The sequence below is a fragment of the Cupressus sempervirens genome, chromosome 8 (assembly GCF_028749045.1).
Source record: "Cupressus sempervirens isolate cs-2001-9-10 chromosome 8, ASM2874904v1, whole genome shotgun sequence".
In the NCBI taxonomy this organism is placed as follows: Eukaryota; Viridiplantae; Streptophyta; class Pinopsida; order Cupressales; family Cupressaceae; genus Cupressus; species Cupressus sempervirens.
The window spans coordinates 609,261,329-609,281,614 of NC_143125.1; the positions used below are offsets into that span (position 1 = coordinate 609,261,329).

General features: G+C 37.1%; 1 protein-coding gene across 4 annotated transcripts in view; it reads left to right on the plus strand.

The window, feature by feature from the left end:
- The window catches only part of LOC149543895 (histidine--tRNA ligase, chloroplastic/mitochondrial-like), a 146,317-nt gene that overhangs the window by 82,360 nt on the left and 43,671 nt on the right, over positions 1–20,286 (plus strand). For all 4 annotated transcript variants that reach the window (XM_089798549.1, XM_089798551.1, XM_089798550.1 and 1 more), the window contains one exon: positions 931–1,005. In XM_089798549.1, the coding sequence (XP_089654675.1) occupies positions 931–1,005 (75 nt within the window). The remainder of the gene's footprint in view (positions 1–930; positions 1,006–20,286) is intronic.

A 20,286-nucleotide genomic window follows, 5' to 3' on the forward strand; every position in this document is an offset into this window, starting at 1 on the left:
GGTTAGTGCTTTATCTTCGGGAGACTACTCAGCTTCATGACCACACTTTACAACTCATGTTTCCTGGATAAGCTCATCACAGCTTTTTTCCTGTCCATGTTCCCCTCTAGGGGCATGAAGTGACCACTTTCTACACCCATCTCCGAGCATACCAAATCGGTGAGGCCTTGTCGCGGACTCACTAGATAGTGGCACCCCATCTCTAGTATTACTCAGAGTCAGGCATGGACCCTAGGTCGCCGAGGGCCTTACCCTTCAGTGCTGGATTTCTTTTTACTGAGAAAGAATATCTAGTCCTTCTCTCGCTTGTTGTAGTTCCCTTTCTTTGCTTTACTTTGTTCATTCTTTCTTGGACACCATTTGGTGCTCCTTCTTGGTTGTTCTTTTTTCCTCACTGTTGTAATCTTTCAGTCCCTTGGACCCTTTGTCGGTCTTTTGTTAGACATTAATATCATTATCTTATCTTATCTTATCTGAGCTAAAATTATCAAAAAGAGTACCCCAACCATACCACTATATTGGAAGGTCAGAGAAACAAAGGAAACAATGCCTTTGTATCTCTTTTTTATATCAGGAACTGATGCAAGTTGAATGATCTTGTCTATGTCATATTGCTTTTTGATTGGTTTGTCGATGCATCTGAATATGGTGATATAAATATCAAAGTATTTTGCCTTGCATGATTGGAAGTAATTCTACATTCTGGAATGTCTAAAGTTCTAAACTGTTTTTCGTTTGATTTTATTACATTTGGTCTCTTCAATTATTCTATCTTTTGTGCCGACTATGCTTTTGGTCACTACTGCTGTTAAATCAATAAAATTTGATTACTAATTGTAATATAATTGTCTTAATCCACAGCAGCAAGTGTTAACTCTTTTTATATTTTTTAGTCAACTTTTCAGCATAAAGATATAAATTTTGTTTCAGGTTCTTCAAGCACTCTTGGACCGTTATTCTATACCCACAGATTCATTTGCAGCTGTTTGTATCATTGTTGACAAGGTTAGAATTCCCAAGCTTGCTATTAATTTAGAGTATAAGTACAATGTGGCTTTAGGCTGTCTTTTGTTGTTAGCCATGTAGCTGGACAGATTGCGCTGTAAAACTTATTAAACTATGTATTGTTCTTGTTTTTTTTGAATCTCTTGTTGCTAAGCACTTATTAGTAAATAAATCTATGCAATAAATGGGTTCTTGGAGATTCTTATGCTTTTCATGTGATTCTTGTTCAAGACTATTGAAGAGTTAGGTGTCATTTTCAAACATCCACATGATAGCATTGGTACATTTAGTTGTCGCAAGGCTGAAAAAGCGTCAAGATAATTGCTCATGAATGAGTATATCAATGATGTTTCAAAATTATTATGCGTGAGTAAATGTGGCAGAATATTTCATTTATTTAAAAAATATACTGTATGATCCCTGAAAGTGACCAAAAATCATATAATTACTGATAGTTTCTCTTTTTCAATATTGAGAAAACATCTCATAAAATAGATCAATAATGATGCGTAAAATCATGCAATAACTAACCACTATACAGTCACAATTGGAGTTTTATTTGAAAGCAGGAGAAATATGATGTCAATTCTGGCACTCATATCACAAATCAATTCATTTTAAAACACATTTACTCTCCAAATGATAGGAGCAGCTTAGTCTTTTGAATTTTTCCATGTTTCTCCACATGCAGGATGGATTCTTTGAAATCATGGAAAAAAGTGACTTTGCATTTCACTAAGAAAGAAAAGAGATGCCACAGAATTGAGTGTTATTTCAAAGGCCTTTTGCATATTTTTACATCATTAAGGTTTTACTCAGCAAGACATCTATCATATTCTATTACAAACAAATCCCAAAAGGTTAGGCATCTTTGCATTGGTCATTCCCTTTGACAACTCATAGAACACCATTTTTGAAGCTACACATTCTCAACCTAGCATTAATAAAAATCTTTTGGTAATAATTTACCTGCTATGACTTAAAGCATAGTTACATAGCAAGTTATCAATTCAGATTCAGAGGAGGCTAGCCACTTGTAAGTCAGAAATACTCAGCAGTAAACAAAATCAAAATGTTCTAAATAGTGATTTTTTTTGAAAAATGCTTGAAGGCTTCTCAGTCAGAGAGAAAGAATAACAGCATGTAGTGCAAATACATATAATTGCATGCTAAATTAAGCAGTGAATGGCATTGTTTCTCTTTCAGATTCTATCATTTCTTTCTTTCTGAGTTTCAGGGATGGGATAATACAGTCCAATGGAACAGAAAAATTTTCTGGATTTTAGAGACAATAGGGGGCAGCTATCATAATTTTATTTTTTTTGAATTTCTTAAATACAAATAAATATAAATTACACAAAACAAAAGAAGCTGAAAATTTTGAAAGTACCAAATAGCAGATACAATGTGTTACACAGTATTAATCCATTGATACCATAATATCTAAGTTACCGGTTTGGGTTTGGGTACAACGTTTTGGGGGTGCTGGATATGTCGGTGAAAAAAATATACAAAAATCATTAATATATGCATATTTTTGCTTGAAGACAGGAATTAAGATAACCACACAGCATACATTTAATAAACAAAACATTATATATTTTTTATAAGATCATACGTCTCTCAATATTAAAAGCTGTGCTCTTTCGTGTGGACCCAACTGAGCATAAAAATGAAAAATAAACAATACAACACTAATGTGGTGCATTCTTAAGAGGGTGATAAAAAGGAAAGTATGTGTTTTTTCTACTAATATGAAGGCAGTAATTATTGCTTTTAGAAAGAAATGCAGCAGGCAATACTTCCAAGACTTACCTTAAAATGGAAAGAGCGATTCTCCAAAACTAATAAAAAAGAAGACAGAGTGAAGCATATGAATTTAAAACAAGCACAATAACATCATCAGCAATAATGATGTTGTTTGTAAGTGCTTCCTCGGTATAATGGTGTTGTTTGGAGTGAGATGCAGTGGGTTTTATCTTTCTTTTGTATGAAATGTGATGAAAAATAGAAGAGCAACGAAAAAAACAGAAAAAAGGTCTCACATTTTGCAATTGGATAAGTTTGATGTGGGATTCAAGCCCTAGATTTGCTTGGATAAGCCCATTTGGAAATGGGGCTCAAATCTAATGCCATTTATATATCCAGACAACTTTGGGGTCCAATCCTAGCCCCCTATCCATATTGGCTATGAATTAGATCATGAAGTCAAACTAGGAATGCTAGTTTTTTAATTTTTACCTTTTATTGTGATACAAAATTGAACAATTGTGAGGTAGACTATTCAAGTTAGAAGGGGTAGCTCCTTTCAAACCAAAAAATAACCTTAAATGAACAATATATACGCGCTTTACTAGTTTAATGATGTTTTCTAGTGTGGTTCCACAGTCATGCTAAAACACTTAGGTAAATTGAACTAAGGGATTGTTACAAAGCCATAATCTTTAACTTTGAGCAAACTTGCAATACAATTTAAATTCAGTGAAAGGAATTTAATCTCTCAGTGCAGATTCAAAACATTTCAATGGCAATTTAATATGAGGATATGCATGCTAAATTTTATTGAATAAACAATAGATTAACATTAAATATTGAATAGTAATTTCAACACTATGTAAACACAAGAATTAACGGTAGAGCTTGAGTGGAAATTAAGACTTATTTAGAATGTTTTCAAAGCTTTAGGAACTAAATATAATAAAAGCTAACTACAACTTCTATTCTATGAATAAATAATTACATGAAATACAATTTCATTGCAAATCATATCAAGTAAAATAAAAATTAAATCTATGCAATAGCTAGTAAGACAAATAGGTCACTTTATAACAAACTATTGCTTGAAACTCACATCTCTTGTATGGAAAATTATCCAAAAATAAGCAATATAATTGACAGCGCGTGGAAAATATAAATCGCTAAATATAGCTTGAGCAAAAAATAGAGGTAGCTAGAGATAACATTTGGTATAATTGCAAGGGCACATAAAAACATTTGATATCTTATTCGATGAATGGGGTTACGTCATATAAATGATATATGCAGTCTGGTAACTACATAACTATAGTGTAACTGATACATAGTTAAAAACTTAGAACTGATCAATAGTATTGTGCCCACTTGCCCCCCCCTCCTTAATACATTGATCTTAAAGACATCAAATCCGCCTTAGGGACTTGTTGATGTGAGATTTATTTCACTACAACATGGAGAATCAGATATTAAATGTTTTGGAGTGAAACACCAAATATTCAATTCACTCTTGATATAAGACCATCTCTCATGCTAAGCGTGCAAAGTAAGATCATTAAATGACTTCAACATTCCCTTGAATGGTGGATACTTGCTCAGTGAAATAATGTGATATGCTGGTAATCACTTAGGAGACTTACGCTTTTCATTCAACGGACATCAACTGTTTGTAGCTTTAAAGATTTAGCTTCATAATGTGCTATGAAAATATGGTTTGACTTCTACTTCAACTCCATACTAAACTTCTAATCTCTATTTCTACTTGTACTTCTACTATAATGCAAGGAATCATGGATGGGCTTGGACTCTACTAGATGTAGCTCAATCAACAACTCCACCCTCCTAGTGCAAACTTCTAAGGGTGTATTCAAATTGTTTTCAAAATTAATATCTACCCTCTTCAATCCCATCAATGGATGCAAACTAAAGATTGAATATCAATTGAAGTTAAGTACTTTTACTAGCTCAACACACAAGGCATTCCTACCATCAGCAAGAGGCTAGTGGCCTAGTCTATATCCAAGTCAAACAAGTAAGCATCCACAATTATTTCATCCAACTAAACTACTTCTAAACAAATAAAATGAAATCCTTTACTAAGTGAGGAAATATGGATCACCATGCAATAATGCGAACTTGATCACAACAATTGACCATGCAAGACACAACAATGAAAAGTAGAGCGAATTTGGTGTTTTCTTAGCAACAATTCTCCAGCAAGTCCTGCTTTACAAAAGAGAGGGTGGGGTTTATATAGGAGCCCAATTACAATGAACAACCAAGATTGATTTGAAATCAATGGCCCCGATTAATCCATTAAAAACTCTAATTAGGGCAACCAAAAGTAGCCAATAGAAATGAAGCACCACAAAATAAGCCAATCAAAAAAATGCAATGGCCAGAGGACTAGTGAGAGACAAGGAAGCTGCCAATTCATTGTACAAGTCATCGTCCAAGATGTATACTCCTTTCTCCTTCTCCCTTTTAGTAAAAAAATCAACGAATTTAAGTAAAATTTCACTAATTTCCTCCATGTCAACACGAGGAAGGCCTTTATGCTAAACTCCATAACTTCTTGCAATTTTTATCTCAATCCCACAACCTTATCATTAGAAGTTCTTCATTATCCTTGGACTTCTTTCTCTTGGATGAATAGACTTTATAAAGCTTGAAGCCTTGGTATTTCCACCTTCATCATTTGAAATTCTTCTTTGTCTACTTCATCTTCGGATTTGATCCTTGGAACAATCCCTTGAACAGATTAACTTCTTCTGTGGCATATTAAGTTTTCCTTAATCCACTTATTTGTATGGATTGATCATCACCAGGATCACTTCCTTAATGAGAATTTTGTTCTTGGATTCTTTGTTACTCTTAACCTTAGATTGGACCTTATATCTTTATCCATGCTTCTATGCTAATTTTGGTGTTAGAATAATCCTCAAATATTCAATTGTGTACTTGTTTGTTCCTTAGGAAAATTGATTTGAACAGGGACAAGTTAATCTCCTTGTAAGATAGTCTCTATTCTTCAAACCATAGTTGAAAAATTAGTTGAGCAAAGGGACCCTAAGTCGTGAATTTTTTTCGTACCTTGCAAAGGGACACATGAATCTCCATGAATTGAGTCCTTGAACTTGTCCATGCACCTCTTTAAATTGGAACATGATGTTCTTGCTTGGAAAAGGTTTGGTCTTGGGATAATTCCTTCATCTTGATCCTTGAATTTGCTTTTTTCCTTTGTTGCAGCTTTGAAGTGAATCATCTTGAAGTGTTGTCTACCTTTGATCTTGACTACTTTAGGCTAGTTCTCTTTCATTTGTATACATGGCCTTGAGCTTGAACTTATCTTCTGCCTCTTTTGTTCACTTCCCTATGATTACCCTGTCTTTGATCCGACCATGGTTTTTGGTAAGCTCGAAGTCAATATGGTCTTTAAAGGACTTCAACAAAATAATAAATTCCACACTTCACAACCTTGAATTACTCTTATGAATTCTATACAAACTTAGTGATTCTATCCTTTAAAAGGTTGTAATTAAAATAAGCATTTGTAAGAATCCTAACACAAAGTTTGATCAACACTTGGCCTCAAAAAATAACAAAATTAGTCTTGCATTTGAGTATGATTTCTGAGGACAAATTGGACAAGTGTGAAGATTGGCTATGGATTTTTCCCTAACAACTTGTTAAACTTACCATACATCATGCCCATGGGTTTGTTAGTGAATGATGAACCAATTAATCATGTATTCAAACCATGTTCACCATTAAAGCCAACCTTGAAATGTCTGAAGACATGCCTGCAACTACTTCTTTATGAATGAATGCAAGTATTAAAGTTTGTTATTTGATGCCTAATAACCTCGGGAATACACAGCAATGTCAAATTTATGAGTTGGAAGGGCTGGGAATTCACTGTGAATTTTAAAGGAATTTGCCCCTGTTCTTTATATCTGTAGACCTGGGTCTGCAACTCTAGGTTTCCACACTACAAAATGGCTTGAAATGAGCCTCAAGATGCCACCTTAAAGTCTTCAACAAGTTCAAATTAAATGACCATCACAAAACTGACCCATGCTTAGGTAAAGAAATATCGATTTTCAGACCTAGTTTTCAGAATTTCGCATGTAGCTACCTTACTGTACAACCCCAAGTGACCGAAAATGGTTGAAATTGGCAGGTTTTGGTGTGGGGATTGATCTGTAAACTAGTTTGGAATGCTTTGGGAGCGTAGTGATTTTATATGAATTTTCTGAAAATCACTCCTGTTTGAGAATATTCAGACTTTAGGCCTGCAACATACCTCTATTTCAGTCTTTTCATGGCTGCAAAATGGTGTTGAGAATGATGGGAGGCTTCTGCAATAACTTCTGGATCAGATTGCAAATAAAGACAAATCCAAACTTATATAAAAATAAATGCATAGACTGAATCCTCATAGTTTATTCATGGCAGCCTTACCACAGATTTCCACTGTCCAATAATGGTTGAAAATGATGAGCAATGGGAAAGGGAAGACTCAGCAAATGACCTTGGACAGATTTAGTGGCAAGACATGTTTTTATTTATTTTCCAAAAATTTGCCCAGTCATGGAGTTCTGCAAATTTGGGTTTGAAAATCCCTTGTTTTGGTCCTCTAATGGCTCCACAATCTCATAAAAGGGTCCCCTCTTGGTCTGCAATTACTAAGTAATCAATTTAGAAGAGGGAATAAATATTTCAATTTTGGCAAGAAATTGCCTCAATGGAGGTCTCCCTCAGAGTTCAATTTGCAGGCATTTTCATGGCTTACTACAACAGTCCTTTTGTACTTTTTTTTGCCTCTTATTGCCTCACCTAAGCAATGTGGGATAAAGAGAGTCTCCTCTTTAGAAACATTTGACTTTATTAGTTTTCCCTTTTATTTAAATTAATTAAGAAAATAGTGCTCTTATAGGAAAAATGATTCATGTCAGGATTCCCAAATTTGCCCAAGTCCACAACTTGTATGGACTCAATACCATGTCAAAACTCTGTCTCGATCCATGCTAGGTGGGCAAAATCGATCCAGGCTTGGATGGAATTTATCTTGTACTTACAAAAAACTTTGATCTCACTTTGCCATCACAAGGGGGAAAATTGACCCTAGTATGGACATTCTTGGTACTTAAATAAAAATATCACAAAATAGCTGATGGAGGGAAAATCCACCCTACTCCGGACATTTCCAACACTTCGAAAATATTTCACATTCCAAACTCATCTTGAGGAAAAATTCACCCTAGTTAGGATAATTTTGTCACGAAAAAAATTGCACCTTGCAAACTCCTCTTGAGGGAAAAATCACCCTAGTTAGTACAAGGTTGACGCTTCAAAATTTTTTGGAATCCATACTTGCCACCAAGGGAAAAATAATTCTAGTCTAAACAATTTCTAGACTTAAAAAAATTCCAAGTTCACAACTTCCAAGGAAAAGTATCCCTGTCCGGACAATTTCTAGATGTAGAAAATTTCCAAGTTCCAAACTTCCTCTAAGGGAAAAAGTACCCTTGTTTGGACATTATCCAATCTTAGAAAAATTTCCAAGTTCCCGAACCCCTTATTTGTATTTTCAAACACTTCTATTTATTTAAGCCAAGATCATCCAAAGTGGTGGAAATTTGTGGTATGGTTGAATTTTGACCTTCAATGCCTAGAGCTTTCCTTGAAAATGCCAAAATAAGAAGGGAAATTCATGCCGAGTCCGGATTTTGATCAAAATATGAAGGGAAATTCATGCTGATTCAAGATTTTGATCAAAATTTGAAGGGAAATTCATGTATAGTCTGGATTTTGATCAAAATATGAAGGAATATTCATGTATAGTTCGGATTTTGATCAAAATGTGAAGGCAAATTCGTGTAGAGTCCAGATTTTGATTGAAATATGAAGGGAAATTCATTTAGAGTCTGGATTTTGATCATAATATGAAGGGAAATTCATGTATAGTCTAGATTTTGTGTATTTTTATAAAAAAATGGATTTTCCTTAAGATTTTGGCCATTTCAAGTGTGGAAAACTATTTTTTGTAAGGATTGAAGGCTGTTATGCATGGAATATGCCTTTATATTGAATTTTGGACTGCTTTGAAATATGCCTTTATCTTGAGTTACCCACGTGTGTGCAAGTGCATTCATTCCCTATTCGACAAGAACGTCGAAAACCTTTTAGATCCATTGAACTTAATTATTTTTATAACCATTCTCCAAAAGCTTTGTTGTTTGCGTTACCCCTCTTTAAATTGCCAAATTCACTACTAAAACCTAAGTGACCTAACAACTACGAGCAAAAAAAGGGGGTCCCCATTTGCATTGGGGTGATTGTGTGGAGACCTCACAACTTCTAACACCCACCCAAAGAAATGTTCCTTAAAATTTCGAGAATATAACTTGTCTGGAATCAAAAATCTTCAATTAATTCCTTTTTCACCTATCAAATTAGGAAATGTACTCAAAACGGAAGAAAGATGACAAATTGAGCTAAGCACCTTAATCTTTAGTTACCCACGCATGTGCAAGTACATTCATTCACTGCTCAACAAGAATGTCGAAAACCTCTTAGATCCATTGAACTAAGCTATTTTTATAACCCAATTCCAAAAGCATCTTGAATAGAACCTTGTTGCCAGTTAGGCATTCATAGCCCCGATGAGGTTATCATGGTGATTTTGCCACGAACATTACTCTACGTTTGGTGTTTTTTATAGCACCAATAGAGATATTTGCACACCCAAAGCCAAAATGGCTTGTTTTTCTATTCTTTCTCATTTTTCATTTTTTCTTTCTTTTTTCTCTTTTTTTTTGATACTGCTTTCTTTCTTTTCCTTTTCAAATTCCATTTTGGCTTATAAGCAATGAAGATTATAATGGAGTTGGAGAAACACAGTGGCACTTAAGCAGGCATATAATTTGTAGTAATTCCAACTTCACTTTGAGAACTTTCAAGAACTCAAAGCAATTAGGTGGGAGTTAAATTGTTGTAATTAAAAGATTTAGGCACCCCAGACACAATGAATGACTCCATTCCAAATTTAGTACAAATCCTTTTTGCATGATGAGGTTATTGGGAACAATCTTCGACTGAAGTGATCTTTACAGAGAGATATCCAAGAAATATTCTGAGCAAAACCATGAGGAGAACACTAGAGTGTGTGTTAAGAATACATCACCCCTATCACAAATGGGAGCCCTCTCCAACCTAACCAACTAAAGCAAGGAAGCCTAAACGACAACAACTAAACCACTGACCCACCAATGCAAACATTTGACTGAGCCACTCAAACAAACCTCAAGTCAACTGATTCGAGGCAAATTACTCTCTTGGCTCCTAATTGATAGAAAAGAAATCTATCCTACCCATTCTTGAGCCAAGTGGCTCAAGACAAACCTACTCTAACTTTGTACAAGACTCTAAAGAGACAAAAGTCATATACATGCTTGGCCTAACATGGCTTCTCAAAATGTTCAAGAGCAACAAGGCCTAGGTGATAGTTCTTAATATAGAAAACATATCCTTGTACTTTGAAAAGAAATTACTATGCCATTTTCAAACTCAGGAAATTTTTCATGTAAAATCAACAACTAGGGCAATTTACGATGACCATGATCAATCCAAATGCAAGCTGTCTTCCTAAATTACCATAATCAAAATGATAACTTTTGAAACTTTTAAGAAAAAAATCAGGGAAAGATGCAATTGACATGCTTCGTAATGACAATTTTTGTTCAAATCCTTGTTGACCATTCACAACTTTAGGAGGTCGAAGTTGGTGATGGATAATCTCACTGGCATTAGTATTAGACTCGTGTGGTCAAGGTGGGATCAATTTTGAGATTGAGCCCATGGAATATTGCCTTTGGAGGCTTGTCCTTCTATAACATGAACCATTCATCCCTATGAGCCTTCTTGAGTGCATCCTCAAAAATAAAGAATTCCTCGATGATTTCTTCTTCAAATATCTCCTCAAGTTGTTCAAATGCAATCAAATTTTAGCACCAACCCAAATTGTTCTTCATCTTCACCTTTATGTTCCATGAGATTGTCGTTTGAATCTTTTTTAGGAACATCATGGAATTCTTCACATAGGATCTCACCAAGCATGGTTTATTCATAATTGATAGGAGGATCTTTAATGTTTTTACAAGTGGATTTTCGAGCAGTATCTCGAATAGAAATGTCTTTGGAGGTTTGATTTGATAGTGAATCAGGCCATTTGCAACAACTATCTTGTCTTGAGATTCCTTGGGCAATGATTGCATTTGTATTTCTTTCATGAGATCTTTTAGCAGCCCTCCCCACCCCCCAAAGAATATGGTGGTCATGATATCTTGTGTTACCTTATCAAAGTTTTCTTTAATATCTAGATCCATTCGTGCTTACTTGAAGTTCCTTGTTCAACTTATCTACTTGATTGCCTTCATCTCCCAAGGTGCTTGAAATTTCTTGCAATTCATCTTCAAGGATTTGACTTTGTAGCATGAGGGAAAGTTAACCAAGGATCACTTCTTCAAACTTGTGATGATTTTGTTCTAGTTCACGATGATGTTGATCTTTGTTTGAAACGTCTCTTCTTCCTTGGATGAAATCTATTGCCTCGTTGATTTTCTTTTCAACTTCTTCTCCTTGTGATTCAGTGCATGAAATTTGATCCTCTACTTGGTTATCTTGGTCATGAAACTCAACTATGCTTCTTTGATGCAACATATTTCCTTCTTCACCTATCGGTTTCAAACTTGAGTGATGAATGCTCTGTTTATTTGATATCCAACTTGGAAGCTGAAAGAAATCCTTGTCACCCCTAGCTGATATTTCTTCATGCCAACCCATTTGAAACTTGATTAAATCGATGGTGTCTTGACAAGATGGGCAAGTAGATTTTGAATGCAAGTGGCGATGTACACTACACCAAGAATGCTGGGAAGTATTTCCTGCATGTTCCTTTCTTGGTTTCCTATATATATCTTGTTTGAACTCAATGAACTCTGCCTATGAATAGACAACTATCGCTGACTTGTATACTTGTGAAAAATAAACTCTTCCTTGTAATGCCATGTCCACTCTCATGAGAAAAATCAAACAATGCATCTCCTCGTGATCTGTGGTACCATGGATCCTAAATTGCCCTGATGCCGCAAGCTGATGTAATCCATATGGATGTAATTGCTTATTCAAATCAAACCAAATCGGAAGAACATCTAGTTGCATATTGTTTGAGAAACTTTTCCTTTTTGATTTTTCGATCTTTTTTGAATTTTTTCTTTTAAGAGAGATCTCCCATGCCAATTATAACTTGAAAGTTCATAACTTCATACTTGTTGATACCTCCATGAATGAACTTATTTCAGCCCCTTCTAGCACCAATTTCTATTGATGTGAGTTTTATTCCTATAAAACATGTAGAATCAAGTACTTAATGTTTCGAAGTGAAACACCCAATATTCAATCCACTCTTGATATAAGCTCATCTCTCATGCTAAGCTTGCAAAATAAAAACATGAAATGACTTCAAGGTTCCTATCAACGGTGGATACTCGCTCAGTGAAATAATGTGATTTATTGGTAATTACTTCGGGAACTCATGCTATTCATTCAATGGACATCAACTATTTGCACTTCTAAATATTTAGCTTCACAATGTGCATTGAAAATATGGTTTGACTTTTCCACTTCAACTCCAACGTAAAACTTCTAACCTCTATTTCTACTTCTACTTCTACTATGAATGCAAGGATTCATGGATGGACTTAGACTCTACTAGATGTAGCTTAATCAACTGCTCCTACCAGCTAATGCAAGCTTTTAGGGATATAACAATACTCAAATGGTTTTCAAATCAATATCTTCCCTCTTCAATCCTATCAATGGATGCAAACTAAAGATTGAATATCAATCGAAGTTAAGTACTTTTACTAGCTCACCAAACAAGGCACTTCTACCATCAGCAAGAGGCTAGTGGCCTAGTCTATATTCGAGTCAAACAAGTAAACATCCACAATTATTTCATCCAATGAAACTACTTCTAAACAAAATGAAATGTAATCCTAAACTAAGTAAGGAAATATGGATCACCCATGCAATAATGCAAACTTGATCACAATAATTCACCTTGCAGGACACAACAATGAAAAGTAGAGTAAATCTAGCATTATCTTAGCAACAATTCTTCGACAAGTCTTGCTTTACAAATGAGAGGGGTAGGGTTTATATAGGAGCCCCAATTATAATCAATGACCAAGATTGATCTGAGATCAATGGCCTTTACTAATCCATTACAAACCCTAATTAGGGCAAACCAAAAATAGCCAATAAAAATGAAGCACCACAAAATAAACCAACAAAAAAAATTCAATGGTCTGAGGACCAATAAGAAACAAGGAAGCCACCAAGTCAGCATGCAAGAGGTAAACTCCTTTCTCCTTCATCCTTTTAGTAAAATCAACAAACTTAAGTAAAATTTCACTAAGTTCCTCCATGTCAATACTAGGAAGGCCTTCATACTATAACACCATGACCTCTAACTTATCCATGCAATTTTTCTCTTAATCCCACCACCATATCCTTAGGAATTCTTCATCGTTCTTGGACTTCTTTCTCTTGGATGGATGGACTTTATAATGCTTGAAGCCTTAGTATTTCCACCTTTATCGACTGGAATTCTTCATTGTCTACTCCATCTTCAGATTTTGTCCTTGGAACAATCCCTTGAACACATTAACTTCTTCCTTGGCATATCAAATTTTCCTTAATCCACTTCTTTGTATGGAAGGATCATCACCAGGATCATTACCCAGATGGGAATTGTGTTCTTGATTTCGTTATTGCTCTTGACCTCAAATTGGTCCTTATGTCCTTATTCATGCTTCTATGCTAACTCTAGTGTTAGCTCCTTGGTGTACTTGTTTGATCCTTATGGAAAATTATGTGAACAGGGACAAGTTAATCTCCTTGTAAGATAGTCTTAATTCTTCAAACATTTAATCAAGTGTAGAGTTGACTTGCATAGGGACACATGAATGTCCATGAATTGAATCCTTGAACTTGTTCATGGACCTCTATAAATGGAGCATGTCCCATGTTCTTGCTTGGTGATGGTTTGGTCTTGGGATAATTCCTTCATCTTGATCCTTGAATTTTCTTTTTCCTTTGTTCTAGCTTTGAAGTGCACCATCTTGAACTGTTGTCTTCCTTTGATCTTGATCGCTTTAGACTAGTTCGCTTTCATTTCTATTCATGGGCTTGAGCTTGAATTTGGCTTTGCCCTCTTGTGTTCACTTCCTTGTGATTACCTTGCCTTTTATCCAAACATGATTCCTGGTACAAAGATTGAAGTCAGTTTAGTCTTTAAAGGACTTAAGCAAAGTAATAAATTTCAGACTTCACAACTTTGAATTAATTTATGAATTAATATATCCAAGAACCTTGAAGATTAAAATGAATCATATCCTCTAGCTTCTCCCTCTATCATAGGAGCATGCCCTATTCACATTTCTAATCATGGAAGATGTCTTGTTTTAAGAGACTCTCAACATCTGGCACATATCCACAAATATTCACAATATACTTCAAAAGGAGTTTCTCGTACACAAATGTACACATCTTATTCCATTGTAACATGAGTGAATGTAATAAATTGTGGATTTATCCCCAGGCTTGACAACACCAAGCATTCATGATAATGTGACTTCCATTTGAAGCTCCAAGTATGTGCAACAACCTCCTAACTTCTTCGTTCAAGGTTGCCTTTGATGGATTTGCCAGACTCCCTCTAAATGTGAAGAAATGTCTTCAGCCATCTATCCCATGACTGCGAGCATCAAAATCCTTTTCCCTTGAATGCAATCTCTTATATTTCTTAATTTGTCCTGAAAGCATTTCAGATGGAGATTTCTAATAGTTCATATAAGTAATTATCTTGAAGGGAAATACCAATAAAAGAAGCATATAATATTTACCATTCTAATGTTATTGCATGAATTTATATCAACATAAAAATTCATGAACATTATTTAACCATGAACAATACTTATCTTTTCACAAGTTAATCTTCCATAAAGGTTCTTTCCTAGTTTTGCTCCGTAATGAAATTACCATCCTCTTAGATTGATCACACCAAGGCATCTAGTGATGATCTCAAGGTTGTGTGGCCTTAGTCCCTCGCTATTATTGATTATCAAACTTCAGCTCAGTGACGGCAATATCAATCTTATCACTGATTACAATATCGCATTATAAATACCAGTATAATCTTCAGGAAACCCAGTCCTTGCATATGCAGCAATTCCACAGTTCATGATCATACTTCTAGTGTAATATAGTTCAATTTTATTCAACTGACAATATAGTGCTAGCACTGCTTAGGCAAAGTATACACATTTAAGAAATGCCATTGCTTCATATAATACTGTCATTGGTTTTTTACATCATCTGCAGTATCCGCACTCTTAATACAGCTGATAGCAATTCGATTCTATTTTACCATCATTGTCTGTTTACAGAAAACTCATACCCCGCTGATTACTATTGTGGTCTCTTCTTAATGCTCGTGGGATTCTCTAAAGTAATAGATTGAACATTTGAACTGTTGTCGGTAAAATGAATAATGTAGCCGGCGAGTAGAATAGTATCCGAACGGGTGCGTGACGCTTGAGTCACCCCTTCGGAAAGGTATATGTACACATCCGAGATGAACTTTGGAAGTAGGATTGTAATTGGAAATCATTGTAGTCATTGCAATCTGCAAATGCATACATAAATAGAGTACCTGTTCGGAATTGAATCGTGTTATACTTGTGTTGAACTTCTTGCCCTATGCGGTAAACATTTGGCGCCGTTGCCAGATGAACCTGGAACAAAGGAATGATATGAAGATTGATGTCAAATTTGCCAAACAAAGATCGGAATAAGGTGAAAGATAAGAATGAACTAAGTACAGCAAAAGAAATTTTAATTTTAACACAGCAAGCAGAACGCAGACAGAGACTTCAGCAGATTGCCGAGGGACACCGAAGGAGTGAAGAGGCACAGATGGAGGGAGTGCACTCACCTAGTAGGCTAAGGAGTGCCGAGGAATTGCTGGAAGAAACTCGACAACGCTTGAATTTGGTGGAGGAAACAAGGGAAGAATTTCTTAACCTGTATATGCCGAGGGGAGAGTGTCCGAACGGAAGGGAAGCAACTCGCACGGTTCGGAGTGCCGAGGGAGCACGAGCGTGGAGGGATCTCTTCGTTCTTGATACACCAGATGAACGGATACAGGCGGAGAATAGAACATCACTTGTAGACTTGTCACCAAACAACGCAGTTGTTGGGAACAAGACTGTTGTCCAGAACAGCGCAGGAGCACAGAACAGCGCGGGAACACAGAACAGTGCGGGAGCTCAGAACAACACGGGTACACAAGTACCTCAGAATCCAAGACAAGTAATGATGGCTGGCCCTAAAGAAAAGTTACCCAAGTTTCACAGTGATGGTTTAGCAGATCCTATCAGACATTGTAAAACGTGTGAAACCATATGGACGGCAAATGGTGTGACGGATGAGGATGATTGGGTAAGACAATTTCCAGCGACCCTACGGGGTGTGGCGATAGACTGGTTTTCTGACACTAGTCCTCAGAAACTTAATACATGGGATAATGTTAAAAAAGAATTTATAGCAGAATTTAGATTACTTCGAGATGATAATGAAATAGTGGTAGAAATCTATAGTACCAAACAAGGAAAGAATGAGACAGTCCGAACCTATGCCAGGCGACTGAAGGAATTGATCGGAAAGATGGAGAGTCAACCAGCGGATGGGTTGAAAAAACGGTGGTTCGTGGAGGGGCTACGACCGACTCTTAAAAAGAAAATGAAGATTGTACCACCGGCATCGTACACCAATGCGTATACTCGCGCTATGGATTTGGAAAGTGAACAGAAGACGAGTAAGAAGAAAAAGCATAAGTCCTCTGATTCAGATGATTCATCCTCGGAGAGTAGTAGTAGTGATGAGGAATCAAACAAGAAGGTGAAAGCGCTACAGAAAGACATGCTACGGATGATGAAAGAATTCAAAAATTTGAAAAAGAATCCAGATACAGTAAAAGGAGAACTGTGGTGTGCAGATTGCAAGGAGGACGGACATACGAAGGGTTCATGCCCGAAGAAGCAGTTTTGTGACATTTGCCAGATGGCAGGGCATTCCTTGAAAGAGTGCCTGTTTAACTTGAAAGCAAAAGGACACCAACAGGTGTTACTCACACAGGAAGCATCGAACAATAGCAATAACGCGGGCAATGATGCAACTTAAGGTGGATATAGAAATAACACTAGACGCGGAAGGGGCGGAAGCAATAACAACAACAATGGAGGTCGAAGTAGAATACAATAGGATGCAAGTGGAAGACCGATGATATAGTGCCGGGCATGTAATCTTTGGGGTCACTTTGCGAGGGACTGTACTACGAAAGAGGCGCCCCAACTACTGTGCAGATGGTGTGGTCCAGGGGACCATGAAGATTCGAAATGTCCTAAACAAAGTGTAAATTTATTAAGTATTGAAACAAGGAACGAGAACGTGTTGGTGATCACACGGGAGCAGGCGAGGAAGGCAAAATATCCGAATGCGGAAGAAGAAAAAGAGAGGTTACAGAAAGCTCGAGCAGAGATAGAAAAGCAGATGATAGCAGAGAAGTCACAAATAAAAGACAGTACTGTAACTCCGAAAAGAAACTTGGCAGAACAAAGTATGGTGAAACAGATAATGCAAATGGAGGTGCCAGTTAAATTAAATGATCTTCTTATTACCATGCCACAGCTGCGTGAGGCCATTATAAATATGACACCATTTCCGAGAGCAATGGAAGAAGCACAGGATGGCCAGGAGGGAACAAAGAATAGCAAGGAAACAACCCCGACGGCAGCAACAGACCCGATGTTACTAGCACTGACAACAGGCAGACACCCGACAGTAGTAGAGATGGGCATTCTAGGTACGGTGTTAACAGATACAATAGTAGATGGAGGATCGGGAGTGAATGTGATGCCGAAAGATATCTGGAAAAAATTAGGACAACCAACACTATGGCCACCCACCTTTCATTTACTTACAGCAGATCAACATGGAATAAAACCCTTAGGCACTCTGATGGCACAGCCGGTAAGAATTGGGACACAACCATTTTTGCTGGATTTTGTAGTCATTCCATTAAAGAGAAGAGGGTATGACGCCATCCTAGGACGGGGGTGGTTGGTGCAGGCTAAGGTAAAGCATGATTGGAAAAGGAACACCCTGTCAATAGAGAAGGGAGGTAGGAGATTTATAATTGATTTGCATACACAGATGGTAGGAGAAGAAGTCGCGTCGTCGGACTCAGAAGGCGATGGCGAGAGTGATGACGAAGGGAAAAGAATGATGGAACCAGATAATGAAGGGGTATTGAGACTAGAAGGAGGCTCAACTGATGACGACTTAGACTCCGTGAATGGACTGTTACATTGGCAAATGGAAGACTATGAGGTCTTTCCGAGCTGCAATATTTTGAGTGTCGAGGAGGGAAAAGAAGGCCAGGAGTTTCCAAAGGAGTACAGTGAACTGAAGGAGGGGGAAACGCAGGTGGATGAAACACCTGCCCATATGTTCAGCAAAGATAAACTAATAAAATATGAAGAGCCAACAGTGAAAGCAATGAACTTGGGTGATGAGGAAAATCCGAAGAACATTCTTGTAGGAGACAATTGGAACCCAATATTAAAGGCAGCAGCATTCAGAATATTTATGGAATACAAAGATGTTTTCGCTTGGACGTATAAGGACTTGAAAGGAATACCACTAGAACTATGTGTCCATCGGATACCATTAACCGAAGGCGCAGTACCAGTACGGAAGAGACCGTACCGAATGAACAAAAACTATGCAGCGCGGGTCACGGAAGAGATTGACAGTATGTTAGAGGCGAGTATCATCTTTAAAGTGCAGACAAGTGAGTGGGTATCACCGATCGTGATATCCTTGAAAAAGGACACGACGCAAATAAGAATATGCGTGGATTTTCGATGTCTGAATGCCGTGACAATTAAAGACCTGTTTTCGATACCATTTACAGATAGCATTTTGGAGGAAGTAGCGGGGCATGAAATTTATTCATTCATGGACGGATTCTCAGGGTATAATCAGATATCCATCGCTGAGGAGGATAAATTAAAAACGACATTCATTGTCGAGGATGGAGTATATGCATATAACAGGATGCCGTTCGGATTATGTAATGCTCCGGCGACTTTCCAAAGGATTATCTTGTATATATTTGATAAGATGTCTGTTGGAAATTTTAAGGCATTTTTAGATGATTGGTCAATTTTTAGCACAGAAGACAAACACATAACGGCGTTAGGAGAATGTATGGAGAGATGCAGGCGAGCAAGATTAGCATTGAACCCGAAGAAGTGCAGGTTCATGGTACTGCAGGGGAAGCTACTTGGGCATATAGTTTGTAAAGAAGGACTAAAGACGAATCCAGACAAGGTCCGTGTGATATTAGAGATGCCACCCTCGACGGATGTGTCGGAAGTGAAGTCGTTTTTGGGGCACATCGGTTATTATCGAAGATTTATCAAAAATTATGCAAAATTCTCTTATCCACTAGACAAACTCACCTGCAAGGGTGAACCTTACAGATGGGAGGCTGAGCAGAACGAAGCCTTTGACGGATTGAAGACAAGGTTGGCTACGGCTCCAATTTTGGCCTATCCGAATTGGGATAAAGAATTTCATGTCCATGTAGATGCCTCAAATTATGCCATCGGAGCAACACTGGCGCAGACTGGCGACCACAGGTTGGACCATCCAGTGTACTTTGCAAGCAGATTGCTGTCAAAAGCGGAGAGAAATTATAGTACCACAGAGTGAGAAGCATTGGGGATGGTATATGCAGTACAAAAGTTTAGACACTACTTGTTGGCCACTCCATTTGTGTTCTATGTAGATCATCAGGCCTTACTCTATTTGGTTAATAAGCCGATTATTCAAGGAAGAATAAGCCGATGGTTGTTATTATTACAGGAGTTCACATTTAAGATGGTACGACCAAGGAAGAGTCATGTGAGTGCAGATCACCTATCAAGAATAAAATCGGGGGAGCCACCTGAAGGAGTTAATGATGATTTTCCAGATGCGCAACTTTTTCACGTTACAGTACTACCAGCCTGGTACACACGCATTGGAGAATATCTATCGACGAGGCAGTTTCCAAAGACATGTCACCAAATGAAAGACGAAAATTGGTACTGAGAAGTCGGACATTTCAGTTAATTAATGGCCTACTATATAAAATGGGACCAGATTAGATTCTAAGATGATGTGTCCTCGAGGAGGAAATCTCGAAAGTACTAACGAAAGCACACGAAGGTCCAGCGGGAGGACACATGGGGCCAGATACTACGGCGTGGAAAATACTTTTGGCAGGACTATGGTGGCCGAGTGTATACAATGACGCCAGGGAGTGGGTCGTTGCATGTGATACATGCCAAC